Source organism: Sus scrofa, chromosome 8 (genome assembly GCF_000003025.6).
Source record: "Sus scrofa isolate TJ Tabasco breed Duroc chromosome 8, Sscrofa11.1, whole genome shotgun sequence".
Lineage (NCBI taxonomy): Eukaryota > Metazoa > Chordata > Mammalia > Artiodactyla > Suidae > Sus > Sus scrofa.
In genome coordinates this window covers 115,838,383-115,856,941 of record NC_010450.4, presented here as the reverse complement: position 1 = coordinate 115,856,941, position 18,559 = coordinate 115,838,383, and the positions used below count along the sequence as shown (strand labels likewise).

The window sequence follows — 18,559 nt, the reverse complement described above, 5'->3', positions numbered from 1 at the left end:
CTCCCTGCTCCTTGCAAGCCACTGGGTGAGACTTTTTGCACAGTTGGGTCATTGCTTCTTCATATAAAAGAAGGTGGTGGTAACTCCAGTTTTCGGTAAACAAAAGAACTCGGTAACGCTTCTGTGCCTCCACTGGTTAGTCTATTCCACGTTGTCTTTGAGGGAAGATGGTCAAAGAGAAGAATGGTACCTGGTGGATGTAGTCTTCTGCATTTATGCCACAGAGGCAGAGGTATTTGCACAGCTGGAGGCTGCAGGTGTGGAATTTGAAGAGCAGTCAGATGTTGATAAGCAGGGTGAAGAAAGGATTCTTCTCCTGGTCCATACATACACCTCTCCTGAAGAAAGAACAGATTCTTTGCAGAAAGGGAGAGTGTTTCCTCCTCCTTCAGGGACTTAATGCTTAGCACACTCCCACAGCAAACGCTGCAATGCTTTGGGGTGTGCACAGCGCCCCCTGCCCCACAAGGCTGCACTGGCAGAGTGCCCTGAGCCCAGTGAAGAGCCCTGAGCCCCTTCCCTGCAGGCAGACTGCCAGATGACTGGCAGCAGCAAGCACAGGAGTATATTTGCACTCTGCCAGATGTGCTAAAAGAACTGCAAGGAAAAAACTCCATCTCTGAGAGGTTCGTTGGCTGTGGAGTTCCCCAGAAAGACCTCTCAGAGCTGTCCTACATCTCTTTACCTTGGAATTAAATTTTCTCGAATGCACACCAGCTGGCGGTTCTGAATTTGAATGGATGTGAAGACCTTTAAAAGGTTCAGTGGCATTACAAAATTTAAACATCCAAGTGATTTCCTAGCATTTCAGTTTCTGCACAGTAGCCTTTTCCCAGAAGATACAAACACTATTCTATTATCTTCCATACCTTCATTTTGTTTCTAAAAGGTGGTCAAATACAGTGTTTGATAGTATTTCTCTTTTCCTTCTGAGGAAGCTGCAGCATGGCACGAGTTAATTCTTGAAACGGTAAAACATGTGTAAAATGATCCTGCACAGATTATCTTAGATTTATCTGGTGAAAGTTTGAGAGGCGGTGTAATGGAGGGAACGTGAACGCCAGAGCTAGACTGCCTGTGTTTAAATTAGTTCCACCTCTTACTAGCTGTGTGACCTTGAGCAGGTCATTCAGTCCCTCTGTGCTTTATTTTCCTCATCTCTAAAATGGACCTGAAATAATACAATACCTCCTAGGACCATAAGGCTTAAATAAGTTATGACTGTAAAGCACTTAAAATTACTCCTGGCACAGAGCAAACACTATACATGTGTTTGGTGAAATTAAAGAAATGTAAAGGAATGCTGCTATTGACACAGTGTTGTGGGATGGGGATGGGACATATCCGTGCTATCAGATTCTTTGTCCTTTAGGCATAAATGTATTTTTGCATGTATACTGCCAAAAATAAAAAAAAAAATGGTTCAAGTTTCTCTGTGTTGCAATAAAATTAAAATGCTTTTAAACTAAAAAGGGCCAGATGGATCTTTACCATTAATAGTGTAGATGGCAGAGTTGTAAAAATGAGTTCAAAGATGGATGTTTCCTTGTCTGTGTTTTATTTTTACAGAACCTCAGATGGTCCAAATGCTTCTTGCCAATTCAGAGATTCCCCCTGTCCTTGTTGTGCCATAAACAGGTAGAGGAATGTGGGGCGGGAAGTCACTCAAAATGGGAAGGAAGAACAGGACCCAAAAGAAGCTTGTTGGGGACAAATGGAAAACTCCTGATTAATTTTTAAAGAAGGCTTTTGGGAAATTAAAACCTTGGTCCCTATGTTTGTTCAAGGAAAAGGCCTCACTACTCTTTAGTAATTACATCCAGCAATGGAGTACCTATAAAAATTCCAAACAGCCTCGGGGAAATGTCGTGTGAAAAATGTTCTTGCCTTTCTGACTGACCCTCAGATAATCTCACAGTTCTCTCCCATGAGAAGCATTCTCCCTTCCTATCAAAGATGCCCTGATTCTTGTTTTTCTGAATGATTCACTTTGGAATTTTCCTTGAAATCACAGCAAAGGAAAAGGAAACTATTGCCACCTCTATGCAGACCCTTCCAGTTCATTCCTTGGAAGATGCATCATTTGGGGGAGGCTGTACCCTCATTGTATTATTTGTCAGATCTCACCCCCTAGAGCAGGGACCCTTTGGTGAGTGTTTGTTCCATCTGGTTGAGCATAGGTGAGATGTTTTGACTCATTATTCAAGAGAGTTGAGGAGTTCCCATTGTGGCTCAGAGGTTAAGAACCCGACTCATATCCATGAGGATGCAGGTTCTATCCCTGGTCTTGCTCAGTAGGTTAAGGATCCAGCATGCCCAAGGTTGCGTAGGTTGCAGATGCAGCTTGGATCTGGCATTTTGGAGGCTGGTGCATAGGCTTACAGCTCCAATTCAACCCCTAGCCTGAACTTCCATATGCCTGGATGTGCGGCCATAAAAAGAAAAAAAATTCATGGGAGTCAAGTATATACTTACACAAAATACTGTGTTGCATTTTCACTTGCTGCCCCCCTTCTCATGGACTTATTGGGAGAGCACAACTCACCTGGCAGGGTGCTTGCATTGCTTAGTCTCTCTCCTGACTGAGTCCAGCCAGACTTCCTGTCCTTCCCTCTGGGACTGAGGAAAGAAGGGCCAGAGAGGCCACCCACACTTGCGCAGGAGCTGTCTTCCTGCTCCTGCCACCCAACATTCTCACCCCGCTGGGGAAAGCACAGCCTATTCCAGAAATAGGCAGGTTGGGTTTTCATTGGTCTTTCCGAGGTCATACCCTTACCTTCTTTCTATCCTTTGATTCTTTGTTTTATATTCTTGACTCATAGATGGCTACAAGTTAAGGATTCAAAATTTGGTTTTCTAATTAATTGCCTTGGGCTTTGCCTTTATTGACTGCTGATGTGGCTCTTGATTCTAAAGGGGAAATATCTTAATGTGTTCATAACACACTGATGGTTGCCTTTTTACAGCACTCAGAACCTTGGTCACTCAAATTGTCGCAAAATACTTGTTTCTCTTCTCTTTCTGTGGTTATTCTTAATCTTTCCATCGTATTAATGCATATTTCATTTTAATCATTTTAACAATTTCTCTACCCCTACCAACTGGAGATCTCTGTAATCAAGTTTCTTCAGGGCTTGTATATCTGATTTTAAAAAGCTGTGTATACCATGGAAACAGTTCTTAAAGCACTAGACAACTTGGGACAACTAGGCTGAGCCCTGACTTTTGTATCTGATTAGCTGTGTAACATTTTCTCAGCTGAAATTTTCTTAGTTTACAAGTGAATTTCTAATGTGCCTTGCAGCTCTAAACTCTGTCTGAGAACTTCCTTAATATTGAAAAGTGTGTAGGACCTAGGCTTTGCATCTGTGTGCTTGTCTTTCTGCTTACTTGGAGATTTGGTTCTATACGTGGCTATGACAATGGCGTTTCTGTTGAAAGCACTTTGTAGTGGTGAAGAAAAACTCAAAATACAACTAGTCCTAGGTCTCAACAAAGCTATTCAGTTTCTGAGTTCTTTGTCATTGAGCAATTTGTCATTTTTGAAAGAAATTATATGAATGAGGATCATTTTATATCACTTTTCCTAAAGACCAGGCAAACACAGGTGTTTTGTTATGTTTCTTTGGAGATTTTGGTAAGATGTAAAACCTACACCTAGAGTTTGACTTGGCTTTATTAGTTCTAAACCTCATTTCCTCCTACATCCTCCCTGAGGTTAGTAAAGGCTACAGCTGCGCAATTGTTATGTAAAGTGGAAATTCTGGATTCCTATCAGCACTAGTTGCACAGGTTAGTGCAACTTAAGGACCAAGAAATGGTAATTCATTCTGAATCTGTTTTGGAGTTGTCAAATAATTTCACTCGGATAATGTATATTACTGACTAATGATCGTGAACCATTAGGAAAAATGATGAGCAAATTGTTGAATTAATTATTTCTGTATTTCAAGTGAAAAGGTTATTAGTTTAAGCAAAGAATTTTGATTTAGTAAGTGAAATATTTAAATTTCATCTTTCATTCCCTATTCATATCTGAGTTTAGGAATCAGTCTCAGAAAAGGAACACACTTTATTAATTTTTGCTACCTATACTGGTCATTGCTTTCCTGTCCTTAGTCACAAAATTATATAGATTAGACCCTTCTTTGATTATTTAGGTTTTAAATACTTTAAAAGAGTCAAGACTAAATAAGAAATATTGGAAGTGGCTTTGAAGCCCACACATGGTGTTCCCCTGCAAAACTGGTTATGCCTTGTGAATGCCTTTCCTTTAGTAGCAACTTCCACTGAACATGAATCAGCATTTATAGATAAAGGAGGTTTTTATACCCATACAAGTCATACACACTCCGCAGTGATTGGGAATCTCAAGGCAGGTGGTGCCGCTCAGAGCAGGATTGAAGGTTGCCAGCAGATCCTGAGCCAGATTAATGGAGCTGAACACTTTGCGGTCTTGATGTTTAGCTTCCTCCTTTGATGTTGTGGTGAGATGGCAAAATCTCACGTTTTATTTTTTGGAGGTAAGAATAAATGCAAGGCAGTGGACAGTCTTATAGCTACCTTCAGCGCTACACCGGAATCATGGGGACGTGGTTTTTGCTTAAGATTATTCAACACCACTTTCCATGAAAAGGGTGTTTAAGAACAGCATGTACTTTGCCTAACTTCGAGTGGTTCTGGAATGCAGATTCCAAACGAAAATGAGTGTTGAAGAAGTTTGACCTTTTCCCACAGGTAGACGTAGAGGATGTGTTGTCTTGAAAGTTGTTTCAGAGAAATTACCTTATTCCTTCATCCCCCCCCCCCACCCCCGTCAGCAGTGGTCTTTATCTGCTCATTTCCAAAGAGCTCATAAATTAATTTGGCCAGATCTTAACCTTTATGGACTGGAATCTTTAGTGTTTCTCAACCTGGAAAGTCAGGCCGAGAAAAAAAAAGCCCTTTAAAGGCTGAAAGTTTAGCTACTCCACGTGCCCTCAAATCCCTCCCTGCACTGGGAGATACTGCAGAAGAGCCCAGACGCCCTGCGCATGCGCGTACACCTGGCCTCGGGCTCTTCTGCCAGAAACGACAGCTTGTTGCTTGGAAACTTTTTCTGTTAAGCTTTGGGATATGTATGTGTGCTTCCCCCCTTCCCCCCTATGGCAGTGGTAATGGTGGTTTTCATCTGTAGAATTCAGATTATATACATTTTGAGTCCATCGAATCAACAGCATGCTTTTAAAGTGACAATCTAGTGAGGTTGAGTGGTTCCCTGCAGTTTTCTTCAGTGAGTAATGGAAGATATTCTTCCTAGGGGCTGGGCCTTCCTCTGGGGGGGGGGGGAGTAGAGGGGGCAGGGGGTAGAGGGGGTGGGAGCGGAGATGAGGGGATGGAGAGGAGGGTTCTGAGGGTCTAACCCTCATTATTGCCCTTCCCCCACCACATAACAGACACTTTTGCCCCTTTCCCACTGATTCTGTGCAGTTTAAAATTTTGTTCCCAACAATCTGCTAAAAATATTTATTTTTTTATAAGAGAAAATGCATTCATGTTGTATACCTTTCAGAAATATTTTACATACGTATGGGCAAATTCTTATATATCTCTACCCTACCTCTTTTATGCAAATGAAAAGCTGCTAGGTACACCACTTTTACCTTTCTTTACCTTTTCTTTCTTAGAAATACATCTTTTTTTTCCTTCTTTATTTTTTTAATTTTTAAAATTTTTTTTGTCTTTTTGTCTTTTCTAGGGCTGCTCCCACGGCATATGGAGGTTCCCAGGCTAGGGGTCTAATCCGAGCTGTAGCCCCTGGCCTACGCCAGAGCCGCGGCAACTCGGGATCTGAGCGGCGTCTGCAACCTACATCACAGCTCACGGCGATGTTGGGTCCTTAACCCACTGAGCAAGGCCAGGGATCGAACCTGCAACCTCATGGTTCCTAGTCGGATTCATTAACCACTGCACCATGATGGGAACTCCAGAAATACATCCTGAAAGCCTTTTTTTTTTTTTTTTTTATCATCAGCACATGAAGAGCCTGCTCATTTTGTATGGATATGTAGTATTCCACTGCATGGCTTTTCCATAATTTATTAACCAGTTTCTTTCTTTTTTTTTTTTTAAGTATTGAAATGCATGATTTTATTTTATTTTTTTTTATTATTTTTTTTTTATTTTCCCACTGTACAGCAAGGGGGTCAGGTTATCCTTACATGTATACATTGCAATTACAGTTTCGCCCCCACCCTGTCTTCTGTTGCAACATGAGTATCTAGACATAGTTCTCAATGCTATTCAGCGGGATCTCCTTGTAAATCTATTCTAGGTTGTGTCTGATAAGCCCAAGCTCCGATCCTCCCACTCCCTCCCCTCCCATCAGGCAGCCACAAGTCTCTTCTCCAAGTCCATGATTTTCTTTTCTGAGGAGATGTTCATTTGTGCTGGATATTAGATTCCAGTTATAAGTGATATCATATGGTATTTGTCTTTGTCTTTCTGGCTCATTTCACTCAGGATGAGATTCTCTAGTTCTATCCATGTTGCTGCAAATGGCATTATGTCATCCTTTTTTATGGCTGAGTAGTATTCCATTGTGTATATATACCACATCTTCCGAATCCAATCATCTGTCGATGGACATTTGGATTGTTTCCATGTCCTGGCTATTGTGAATAGGGCTGCAATGAACATGCGGGTGCATGTGTCTCTTTTAAGTAGAGCTTTGTCCGGATAGATGCCCAAGAGTGGGATTGTGGGGTCATATGGAAGTTCTATGTATAGATTTCTAAGGTATCTCCAAACTGTTCTCCATAGTGGCTGTACCAGTTTACATTCCCACCAGCAGTGCAGGAGGGTTCCCTTTTCTCCACAGCCCCTCCAGCACTTGTATTAACCAGTTTCTTATTGAGGGACATTTACGTTGATTCTAATACAAACAATTCCAAAATAAGCAACCTTGAACATACATTGAAAAAATATTGCTTTGCGTGTGTTATAGTATTTCTGCAAGATAGCTTTTATATGTAGTCAAATGACATGTACGGTTATAATTTTGACCAGTTGGCCAGTGATTTCTTGCTTGGTGGTAAGTAGATAAAGGAAAGACTGGATCTCAATCCTGACTTAAGGCTCTGGTGATCCCATATCCAGAATCTGATCTGTTGCTTGATTCTAGGATGCTCTGATCTGTACTCTTTCCCCCCAGAACCCCTCTGACAAGTCAAGTAAGGTCCCTCTGCCCTGATTTTTAATCTCTGTTCTTGGGCCAGAGTGAATTGGTTGGGAATATGGGGTGAGGTTTGTCTATTTCCCAGGACCTCCACCTGGCTTCCTGCCTATCAGTTGTCTGCTTTTTAAGGATGTGAGTCATTTTTAATTGTGAGAAAGACTCACTCATTCCTTTAGAAACTGCTTAATTCATTGACCTTTATTATCTTTGTAGTTCAGCCATCACTTTTATAGCTAGATGTATAGTGCTTGCTTTTCCACTAACCCAAAACCTGTGAGGAAGGAGTGTGTAACATTGCAGTATCTGAATAAAGTTTTTTGGGACACCTGTTATGACATAAGTATTTTCAGGAAATATTAAACTGTTGTACCAAAATACTTTAAAAAAAGCGACTTTAAAAATGTAGGGGCATATCATTTCCATTAATTATTCTAATCCTTATTCCAAGTATATCTTAAGTTGTCTTATTTTTAAAAAGGAAGAAATGCATGCATAAATTAAAAATGAAAAGACCCAGACTGGGAGACAGAGAAGGCAGTGAAGGTTAATCTTTCTAAGTTACTTGTTTTCCTAGTTTCAACCCCCAACAAGCAACTACTGTTTCCTATTGAACTTTGCAGGGATTTCTAGTCATTTCCAAAATTTTCCTTGATGGCATAAAATAAGAATGAGTCTATATCTTCTTTTTCATATAATATTACATTTTGGACACCAGTCCTTATCAATTCATGTAAACCTGACTCATTCTTTTAAATGTGGGTGTTTCATATTTCTTTTAAAAATGCATGTAATATAATTAAATTAATTTTAGAATTAATTAAAAATCCTTTATGTACACTTAGGTGATTTTCAATTTTTTTTTTTTTTACAAAATATTCTGTAGTGACTGTCTTTACATATTTATCATCACTGTTATATACATTCAGCTGTGGGAGAGTTGTAGAGTCATCCTGTTTTCATGTAAGTACAATTATTGAAGAACTTTCATTTTATTTTTATAAATTTTCTTATATAAAATATGTAACTTAAAGGAGATTAAGTCATGGATAATATTAGAGTGGAAGCCTTCCATTCAGTCACTTTCTATTTTTGATTCCTTAGAAGATACCTTAAAAGACAAATAAATGGATTTATTCCTATGTTTTTATGTCCTACTTTGTTTGGGAAAGGATGTGAAGTGGCTTCCAGGAAATGAATGCAGTAAACTAGGAAAATAGAGTTAACAAAGGTTAGAGGAACAAAAAAGATGGAATAGAAGTAGGATGTTGGGAGAGTTAATAAATGCAGATATATAAGCCACAGGATTTAAATTATGTTTTATAATTTGGCTCTTAGTCTCTGGTAGCCAAAGGTAAAAGAGAACTTTTTATTGCTCATATTATTCATGTTTGTTAGGGAGAAAGGCAAACCCCGTTATTTGGGGGCAATTATGGCTTTTCCCACCTAGAGTTCTGAAAGAAGCCTTTGATGTGGTCTTCAGAGAGTGGGAGTGAATGATGGAGTAGAAGAAGCTACAGCAACATTTTTATCATGATACCAGTGGTGGTTTTGTAAAGCTGTTCCATAGAAGATCCTCCAACCTAAGATGAGGCCCTTACTGTAGAAGTGCAGTTCATGGAAGGCTATTCAATATGCAGCTTAAAAAGCATTATATGTACTTAGCTTTCTGATGGCTCAGCACAATGGCCCAGAATCTCTGGCAGTGATGGGTGAACTGTTTAGGGCCTTGGATGGGCAATTCTGGGTTAGACAGGACCGTTTCAACTTCAGATCTCTAACAATATCAGATTAACTGTAATACTGATTAAAAGCTAGTCCATATGTTTTTTATTTTTTTTAAGCCTATGTATTTTAAAGCTCATTCAGCAGTTGATGGAGCTGATACCTAAGGCATTGAGGATAGAGTATAGATAGGTATCTCCTAGGATCCCGTATAAGGAGCCTCTGCAAAGAAATCAGGGGGAGAATTTTTTTGTATCAGATTTGTATGAAATATTACTATAATATTATTATTATTATTATTATCATCATCATCTGCTTTTTAGGGCTGCACTCATGGCATATGGAGGTTCCCAGGCTAGGGGTCCAATCGGAGCTACAGCTGCTGGCCTACACCACAGCCACAGCAACACTCAATCTGAGCCACGTCTGTGACCTACACCACAGCTCATGGCAATGCTGGATCCTTAACCCACTGAGCAGGGGCAGGGATCAAACCCACAACATCACGGTTCCTAGTCAGATTCATTTCTGCTGAGCCATGACAGGAACTCCTGAAGTATTATTTTTGTATTCTTTGAATATTAGTATATAAAGTCATTACCAGTTTGTAAGTACTCATTTCCATGCAAATTATGACTTGGGGTAAGAGGTGAGCCACACACATTGCTCCCAACATCATTTATCCTAATTACACTGTTATGTGGAATAAAGGCCCAGTGAACCCAAGAACAACAAAATCTTTAACCAATGCTCATTGGTCATAGGTGTGAGAAGGAGCCAAAAAGATCCTTAGTTTTTTTTTTTTTTTTGTCTTTTTTTTTTGCTATTTCTTGGTCCGCTCCCTCGGCACATGGAGGTTCCCAGGCTAGGGGTTGAATCAGAGCTGTAGCCGCTGGCCTACGCCAGAGCCACAGCAACGCAGGATCCGAGCCACGTCTGCAACCTACACCACAACTCACGACAATGCCAGATCCTTAACCCTCTGAGTAAGGCCAGGGACTGAGCCCGCAACCTCCTGGTTCCTAGTCGGATTTGTTAACCACTGCGCCGCGACAGGAACTCCAAGATCCTTAGTTTTTACCCTAGTTCACCTGGATCTCTTGGAGGGATGCTTTAAATAAGCCACTTAGATGCTTAAATAGACTCAAAGTAGGTCTCCTGTCACCACACAGACACAGACTTCTTTTCACTGGGGCGTGAGGAAAGGCTAATTCTCATGCACTCCTGAAAATCCAGTGGCAATGGAACCAGAAACTCTGAGGCACATATACCCAAGGAAAATCTCTCTCTCTCTCTCAAAAAAAAAAAGAGGGGACACCAATCCAGTGCTCCCTCTCCTTGGGAGAAACAGAGAAAGGGGACTGGAATGCCTTTTCTTGGAGATCAGCCCCAATCAAGAATCTAACCCGTCCAGGAACTGTCACCCTATATCAACCTGGAAAGGAGCTGAGGAGTTTACATGGCCAGGGCCAAGATCTCCCATTTATTTATGGAAATAAATAATCAGTTCTCAAAGACAATGGATTGTAGCCAAGGAAATTTGGCATGAAAAAATTTCAAAGTAATATCAGTCACTGGAGAAAAATACCGTGGTGTATACCTAATGTGATTGACATTGCATCCCTGGGACTCTACCAGAGAGAATTGGTTGCAGAATATATACTTAAAGATTGGTTTGTTACAAGGTCTAGAGTTCAGTTAAGTAATATCAAATATAAAGAAATTTTATTTGTGCATTTAAAATTATTTAGTGAATTTTAATGTACTAAAGCTTCATTTTAAATTTTCCAGTTTCATCACTTCATCACTGATAATGCCTAATTGAGGTAATTATGGTCATAATATAATTACTAATAAAATTCCTAATAAAGGCAGCATAAAGGAGTACATTACAGCCTAGAACTGTTAAAGTGTTGTAAACTAGTGACAGATATCCATGTGTTCATTACATATTTTTTCATAGATTCTCTCAAGAATTTTAGCTTTAACTTAGCCTGATGAAACACTGTTAAGTCACCTTAACTCTGATAGAAGGAAAAAAGAGATGAATAATCAAATTGGGTTTCTTAGCTTTAAAATATAGTAGTTGATTTTGTAGAAGGAGCAATTTTCTTCCTAATTATATTTAATTAGAAGCCCTCTTTTCTGCCCTATATTAACCAAAGGCTGAAGGCAGCCGTGGTAGGTACTAGAACCAGGGGGGGAGCCAACTTGAGACCAAGGGTTTCCTGTAGGTGATTTGCATGAGGATAATCTAGAACCAACTGAATTTTAAAACTGAACCCTTCATTTGGTCAGTATGTCTTTAACAGACTTGTAGGTTAATGATAAAAATTCTCCAAAATTGACATTATTTTTCCGATTATAATATCATCAGATTACAAGGTTAAGGTTGTCTTTTGTAAGTATTATTGACTTATTCTGAAGTTGTAGGAACTATGTCATCATAGTTTAAATTTGCACTAATGTTCGCAAAAGAAGAAACTTTTGGACATTTCTGGGTTTATGCTTAATTTGCCAGAAATAATGTTGTTTTTCAAAAATCTTTAGCCTTGTTTTTATAGATCAGAGTTTTCAAACTCAGTTTCTATGAAGAAATCCCTAAATGGTCAAAGGTGTGTGTTGCTAAATTTACGGAAACTACTTCTTGGATAGACTTGATGAATATAAGCTTCCTGCCACTCAAAATATTTTTCTAAAGCCTTAGCACCTCCTGTTTTATTTCAGTGGTAAGACTTTGTAGTCACTTGGCAATTATCTGCTAAGTGTTTTCATGCAAACAAATAGCAAATAATAGAAAAGCACAAATTGCAGCTCATGCCTAATTGTATTTTTTTAATGTACATGAGTGTTTAGATTTGATCCTATATAACTTACTATGGTCATAGTTTCTACTGGATAAATTGTCCAAAGTTCATCTGATTACATAAATATTTCATGGTGTTTCACATTATTAATAATGTGGTTTCAAGTTTTTGTCCCTTGGGTTGAGTTTTTAAATCACTGATGCATTAAAAGGTTCATTGCATCTTGGTGTCTATGTATAGCCAAAAATTAAGATATTCCCCTATAGTTTATTTCCCAATTAAGGCAGAATAGTTTTTTTCAACAATTAAACTGGGGGAGAAAATGTAGAATTATGAAGAAATGACTTGTAGATTTACTACATGTTCTGCTCTCTAATCTTGTGTTGAGGTCTGATGAATTCTTTAATACCGATAAAGTATTGGACTAAAAGTTGGGATCATCCAAATTCTTACTCCATATTCTTACTCGTGGGATCTGTTATACTGGATGTTGGTGTTATAAACATGCAGAGTCGAAGAGTGATCTTTGAATCGAGTTCATCAGGCTAATATTAACTTTTATTGGCAATGAGAAATACGTGAAATTTAGGGTAGGAATATGGAGAGAGTCTTAGACTTACTACTTGTTCTAGCTGGTGCTTAGGGTTGGAAGGTAGACCATCACCTTTAATCTGTGTACCTGGCATTCATCACCTGGAAGAAGGTGCGTGTATCATCCTTAAGAGGCTGTGTGACAATACACCAGAAGGTAGAGATACCTTTGGGTAATAAGGAGGCTCAGTTCTTAGGGGGTTTCTTATCCCTCTTTTCCTTAATGCTGTCCAAAGCCCAGGATTGACTCCAAATCTGTAACCTGTGTTTAGCAGGCAAGAAAAAGTCATCTCTGAATAGTTTAGTTTCTCTGGCTTATATCAGTCACAGTTTTATAAAGTCATCAGAGTGCTTATGATCTTGAATCATGCCTAATAACCACTGAGACCCTCAGTAAAGTGCAGTATGTCACTGGGAGCCCTCAAGTGAACTGACCCAGTGGTCTGGTGCAGGTTGCAGGAGAAGGTTCTATAGTTGTGAACTCTCACTGGGTGGCTCGGCTGGCAAGCTTGCATGTGTCAACCACTGGGGCTCTTTGACAATGGCTGTAGAGAAACAGATTATCAGGAGAGAATGGGACAGATTTTTCTATTGTATGTGCTGCTAAGGAATCCTATTTTAGTGTTTTTCACAGTGGGTTTATACCACAAAAGTACATAGAGGGCACTTATTTTTGGCAACTTTCACAAAAATTGTGGTAATGGTTGCCTATGAAAATTTCCTCATGGATCAATAGAGAATAGATTCCAGAAACTTCCCGGAAATAATCCATTTGAGGTTTAACATTGCTTTGATTTAAAATGCAGTTTTGTATAGTTTTAAAATGCAAATTTTAGAATATGGGACATTGGCTAAAATTTCATGCTAGAAAGCCTCATTTAATGGATATACACACTGATACCATAAAACTTGCTGAATCTATCTGTGTCAAGACTGATTTATGGAGAAATGTGATCCAACTCTAAGATGTGAGACCAAAATAAACTATACAGAACTGTTTGGTTGCTTGGTACTAATTTAACTAGTTAGAAACTAATGATGTTTGCTATTCTTTATTGACTTGTTTTACCTTTGTTTAATTTAGTATTTTTTTCTTGATAAATTAGATGATTCAAAATTGGCACTTAAGAAGTATTAAAGAAACGGTATCCTTTTATATTTTCCCCTTCTTTTGCATAACCATAGTCATAAACAATTTTCCTTAATATGTGATCCAGAATATAATTTGGAACTTATGCTTCGATTTATTTTCACCTTTTGGCTTACTGTTACTGATATATTTCATTATTTTATTATAAGAAATGTATCAACCTCAAGATATGGTGAGTTCTTTTAAAGTTAACAACAACAATAAGAACAAAACATTCAGAGTTCCTGTCGTGGCGCAGTGGTTAACGAATCCGATTAGGAACCATGAGGTTGCGGGTTCAGTCCCTGCCCTTGCTCAGTGGGTTAACGATCCGGCGTTGTCGTGAGCTGTGGTGTAGGTTGCAGACGCGGCTCGGATCCCACGTTGCTGTGGCTCTGGCGTAGGCCAGTGGCTACAGCTCCGATTCAACCCCTAGCCTGGGAACCTCCATATGCCGCGGGAGCGCCCAAGAAATAGCAACAACAACACAAAAAGACAAAAGACAAAAAAAAAAAAAAAAAAAAAAAAAAAAAAAAAAAAAAACATTCATTTGTTATAAGCTTAAGTGATAGCAGCAGAAAACCTCTAACAAGCAAATGTAACATGTGCCTTTAAAAGTACAGAGCAGTCATTCCGGATTGATAGTTAAATTGTTACTTTAATTGAATCAAATTGGATTAATAATTTTTTTCTTCTGGTAATACCCCAAAGAAGGCTCCATTCACCTAATTTTAAATTATACAAATAAATACACAAACGGAGAGTTATAGTGGATATTTTATGCTTTAAAAAAGGAAAGGCATTAATCCAAAAGAGAAATAATAAAATTATTTCTTCCCTTCCCTTAGGATCTCTAGGCTGGTTGAACACTGACCATTACTAGTAGTGTTTCCAGTTTCTTCCATTTACTTTCATTAAACTGGGTTATTTATCTATCTTCAAGTGAAATGGCTGAGCTTTCACACTAATTCTTGTTGCTACTGACAACCAAAGCAGCCATGCAAGAAGAAAATGCTGTGGAAGGAAAGAAAAAAAAAAAAAACCCACAAAACTTTAATATTTCCTCCCCAAAGTTGGAGAAAAAAGGGAACACACAGTATGTAAGAAACAGGTGAGTAAAGCTATATCAATTTAAAAACTATCAGCCTTGGTTACTAACTGATTAAAAGTTTTAATTTTTTTCAGATATTTTTGTCTAACACTCATTTAAATAAAAGGATACTGTCTCTTGGAACCAAAAATTAATATTCTGAAAATGAAAAATTGGATTGGAAGGTACAAGTGTCACAAAAGGTCTGAAATATTTTGATTTAGAATTTGAACTATGAAAGAATAGCACAACTTCAATTATAGGTTAATATTTTTCTTGCAAAATGTTTTTTAATGACAAAACGGTGACTAAAATATTACTATTTTAAACATGTCCTAGATTTTTTTTTTGTTTCAGAAAAGCACTGAAAGTTGCAAATGTGTAAGTCTCCGGGAATGTAACAAGTTGATAAATACCCAAGTCCAGCCTCCTTACAGAGAAAAGATCTGGAATTTCTTTTTTTGGACATTTGTTTTGCAGCTTTCTACGTCTTAAGGCAGAGAATAGCCAGGATCAGGTGCCAGCTCAAAGGTTAGATGAACATATTTTTTGAAATAATTTTGGCTAATCTATGACTTGAAAGGATACTTCTAAATAATAACTTCACAGAGTTATTAATAAAACTTACACACTAGTTGTGTTTTTGAGTTGCTTTACGGGGAACTTTATTCCTTAGAGATGTGTTTCTTCTGTTGGTAATTTTATTTCCGTTATTACATTAAATTTTTCCCTTTCAATTTATAATTCCTTTCTCCTGTTTTATGAATCTAATAAATTGACCTCCATCCTAACCTAAAGGACAGTTTATATTTTTAATACTTAAAGAAGCAAATTAAACAAAAAAGTCTACCAAATGAATTTACTAACACCATCCTATCATTAACCCAAGGGAACTGTATCTCATATTCATTATTTCTCCATGGGAAAAATCAGGTAAGAAATCTTTTTATTGTATAAAGTATGTAAGATGTTATAATAGTACCTCTGAATATTCATGATATTGTGTTGGTACATAAAGTGTTTCTTATTTTAAATATTTTGGTGAGTGAACAGTGTCACCTGACAAACCTCCCTTGTGATACTTCAGTGGAAAATTTTGGTGAAATATGTGAAATTCTATTTAATGGAATTGTTGCCACGAAGACAACGTGCTTTAAACTGACAGATGAATAATACTATCATGTAGCATGGAAAATGGTTTTAAGGGGAGATTTTAATAAAAACATTTGGAAACAATGGAGTTCCCGTCGTGGTGCAGCAGAAACGAATCCGACTAGGAACCATGAGGTTGCAGGTTCGATCCCTGGCCTTGCTCAGTGGGTTAAGGATCTGGCATTGTCGTGAGTTGTGGTGTATGTTGCAGGTGAGACTTGGACCCTGTGTTGCCATGGCTGTGGTGTAGGCCAGCAGCTGTAGCTCCAGTTTGACCCCTAAGCCTGGGAACCTCCACATGCCACAAGTGTGGCCCTAAAAAAAGCAAAAAACGACAAAAAAACATTTGGAAACAAAATGGATAGTTCTAGAAATAAAAGTTAAAAAATTTGTTTGTTCAGGGACACTTAAAAAATCAAAGCATATGCGCCTTATGTTTACTACCAGCTGTAGGATTAACTAGCAGAGCTATGGCTGAGATTAAGGAGGCAGTGCCAGATGAAGAGTATAATGTAGGCTTTGTCACCAACAAATATGGGTTCAGGACCTGTTCCTATGACTCACCCTCTATGACATACTAGATATTTTGTTTATCTTTTCTGAGCCACAATTCCTAGTCTTAAACCTACTTGGCAAGATCGTCACTGGCCATAAGGAGAGGGCATCGCAGAGAACAGTTCTTGATAAATGTTTGCTGTTCCCTTGTGTGGCCAATATAAAGCACACAAAAGAGCTTTGAACAGTGTTTTTTGTTTTGTTTTGTTTTGTTTTTGTTTTTGTCTTTTTGCCTTTTCTAGGGCCGCTCCCGCGGCATATGGAGGTTCCCAGGCTAGGTGTCAAATCCAAGCTGTAGCCACTGGCCTACACCAGAGCCACAGCAATGCAGGATCCGAGCTGCGTCTGCAACCTACACCACAGCTCAAGGCAACACCAGCTCCTTAACCCACTGAGCAAGGCCAGGGATTGAACCAGCAACCTCATGGTTCCTAGTCGGATTCGTTAACCACTGCGCCACGACAGGAACTTCTGAAACAGTGTTTTACTAGGGTCCATGATACTGTCCATGGTATATAACAAATTTTAAAATACGTTTTGTTTGCCATGCCCATAGTTTGGAAATAATCCATTGGAAGTAGTAGAAAATTTATCACATGATTCATTTCTAAAATAAAAACTGGCATTGGATAGCTGCCTGTGCTTCTGAACCATACTTTTTCCACTTCTTTAATAACGTCCATTTGCAGATGTCAGAGGGACATGGATTTTGGTCACCTAACTCAAGGAGAAGCAACTGGAAAGACTGAGAATTGTATTGTAGAATTACATTTAGAGTTACCTAGTGATTTATTTGACATACATTTGAGAGCTTACTAGCTGTAAAGAGCTCAGTTACGTTCTGAGAGAGATACAAAGATTAGTCAAGCATGGACTCCTGCTTATGAGCAGCTGATTTAATAAGATGGTGGGAGTTCCCGTTGTGGCGCAGTGGTTAACGAATCCGACTAGGAACCAGGAGGTTGTGGATTTGATCCCTGGCCTTGCTCAGTGGGTTAAGGATCCGGCATTGCCCTGAGCTATGGTGTAGGTCGAAGACGTGGCTCGAATCCCGAGTTGTTGTGGCTCTGGCGTAGGCCGGCGGCTACAGCTCCAATTAGACCCCTAGCCTGGGAACCTCCATATGCCGCAGGAGCGACCCTAGAAAAAGGCAAAAAGACAAAAAAAAAGATGGTTGTCTCTTATTCCTTCCAGGATTTGAAAGTAGGCAAGAGTTAGGGATAAAGAGTTGAAGCTGTTTAGAGGAAGAATTGCTTCCTGCTGGAGAGGATCAAAGAAGAGTTCCTGGACTCAGCAGTGTTTAGTTGATTCATTCATTCAGTAGCTACATAGTGAGGGCTGTTACCTGTCTAATCCTGGGCCAACCACTGCAGACATATCAGTAAGGTGAAGCTACAGATTTTCAGCAGGGAAATTACATAATCAGATTTCTATCTGAGGATGTTAAGCTGGTGCTCACGGGTCCAGTCTAGCATACAGGTGAATTTGGTTTTGCTCACAGTGTTTTAACTATTTCCAAAAAACACCAGGCGCTTCTCTGTAAAAGGTGTAAAAGTGTGGGCATGATTTAATCTTAACCAGCAGAATGTGGTTGTAGGAAAGAATTTACTGGGAAAAATGAATGTATTTAACTTGCCTATCTTATGACCTTATTACATTATAGCTCTTAACTCTTGATTAATGTTTTTAAAAGAAATTAATTGACATGCTTGAAAACACAAAGTGTAATCTGATCGTGTTGTCTACTGCTTACAAACTGTTGCTTGTTTGGCGTTATGGATAAATACTGATTCTTAGAGTACGAAGTTCTTAGGATGATGATTGTCGTGTCCACTCCATCGCAGTGGACTGCCCTCGCATTGCCAGACTGCTCTTTCATGCTGCTTGTTCTGAATCAAAGACCCTTCACCATCCACACAGTGAATTCCCACTCATCCTTTAAGATTCAGCTCACATTTCCTCTTGCAAGCCTTTGCTGACATTTTTCCTAGTCCTGCCTGTATGCAGAGAAATTCCTTCTTTATTCTTTGAACACCTTATACACCTGTCATGTCTGTCTTTGTTAGGAGATTGTATGCTATTTCAGAGCAGGCACTATGTATTTAAAGAGCTCAAAGTCTAGCGGAGAGCTAGATAAGAAAAATAACTGTGATAATATAGCATGACATAATGTGGATATATGTATAAATATATATGTATTTATAATTTAAAATTATATATATATGTAGATATATAATTTATGGCTGAAGTATGCACAGAGGTTCATAAAAGCACTGATGAGAGCTCCAAACTCAGAA

At 38.8% G+C, this 18,559-nt stretch overlaps 1 protein-coding gene across 5 annotated transcripts in view; it reads left to right on the top strand.

Moving 5' to 3' along the window:
* The window catches only part of NPNT (nephronectin), a 92,208-nt gene that overhangs the window by 4,229 nt on the left and 69,420 nt on the right, over positions 1-18,559 (top strand). For 3 of the 5 annotated variants that reach the window (XM_021101707.1, XM_021101703.1, XM_021101705.1), the window contains exon 3: positions 15,036-15,086. The exons of the other annotated variants lie outside the window; for them this stretch is intronic. In XM_021101707.1, the coding sequence (XP_020957366.1) occupies positions 15,036-15,086 (51 nt within the window). The remainder of the gene's footprint in view (positions 1-15,035; positions 15,087-18,559) is intronic. 5 annotated transcript variants of the gene reach the window in all.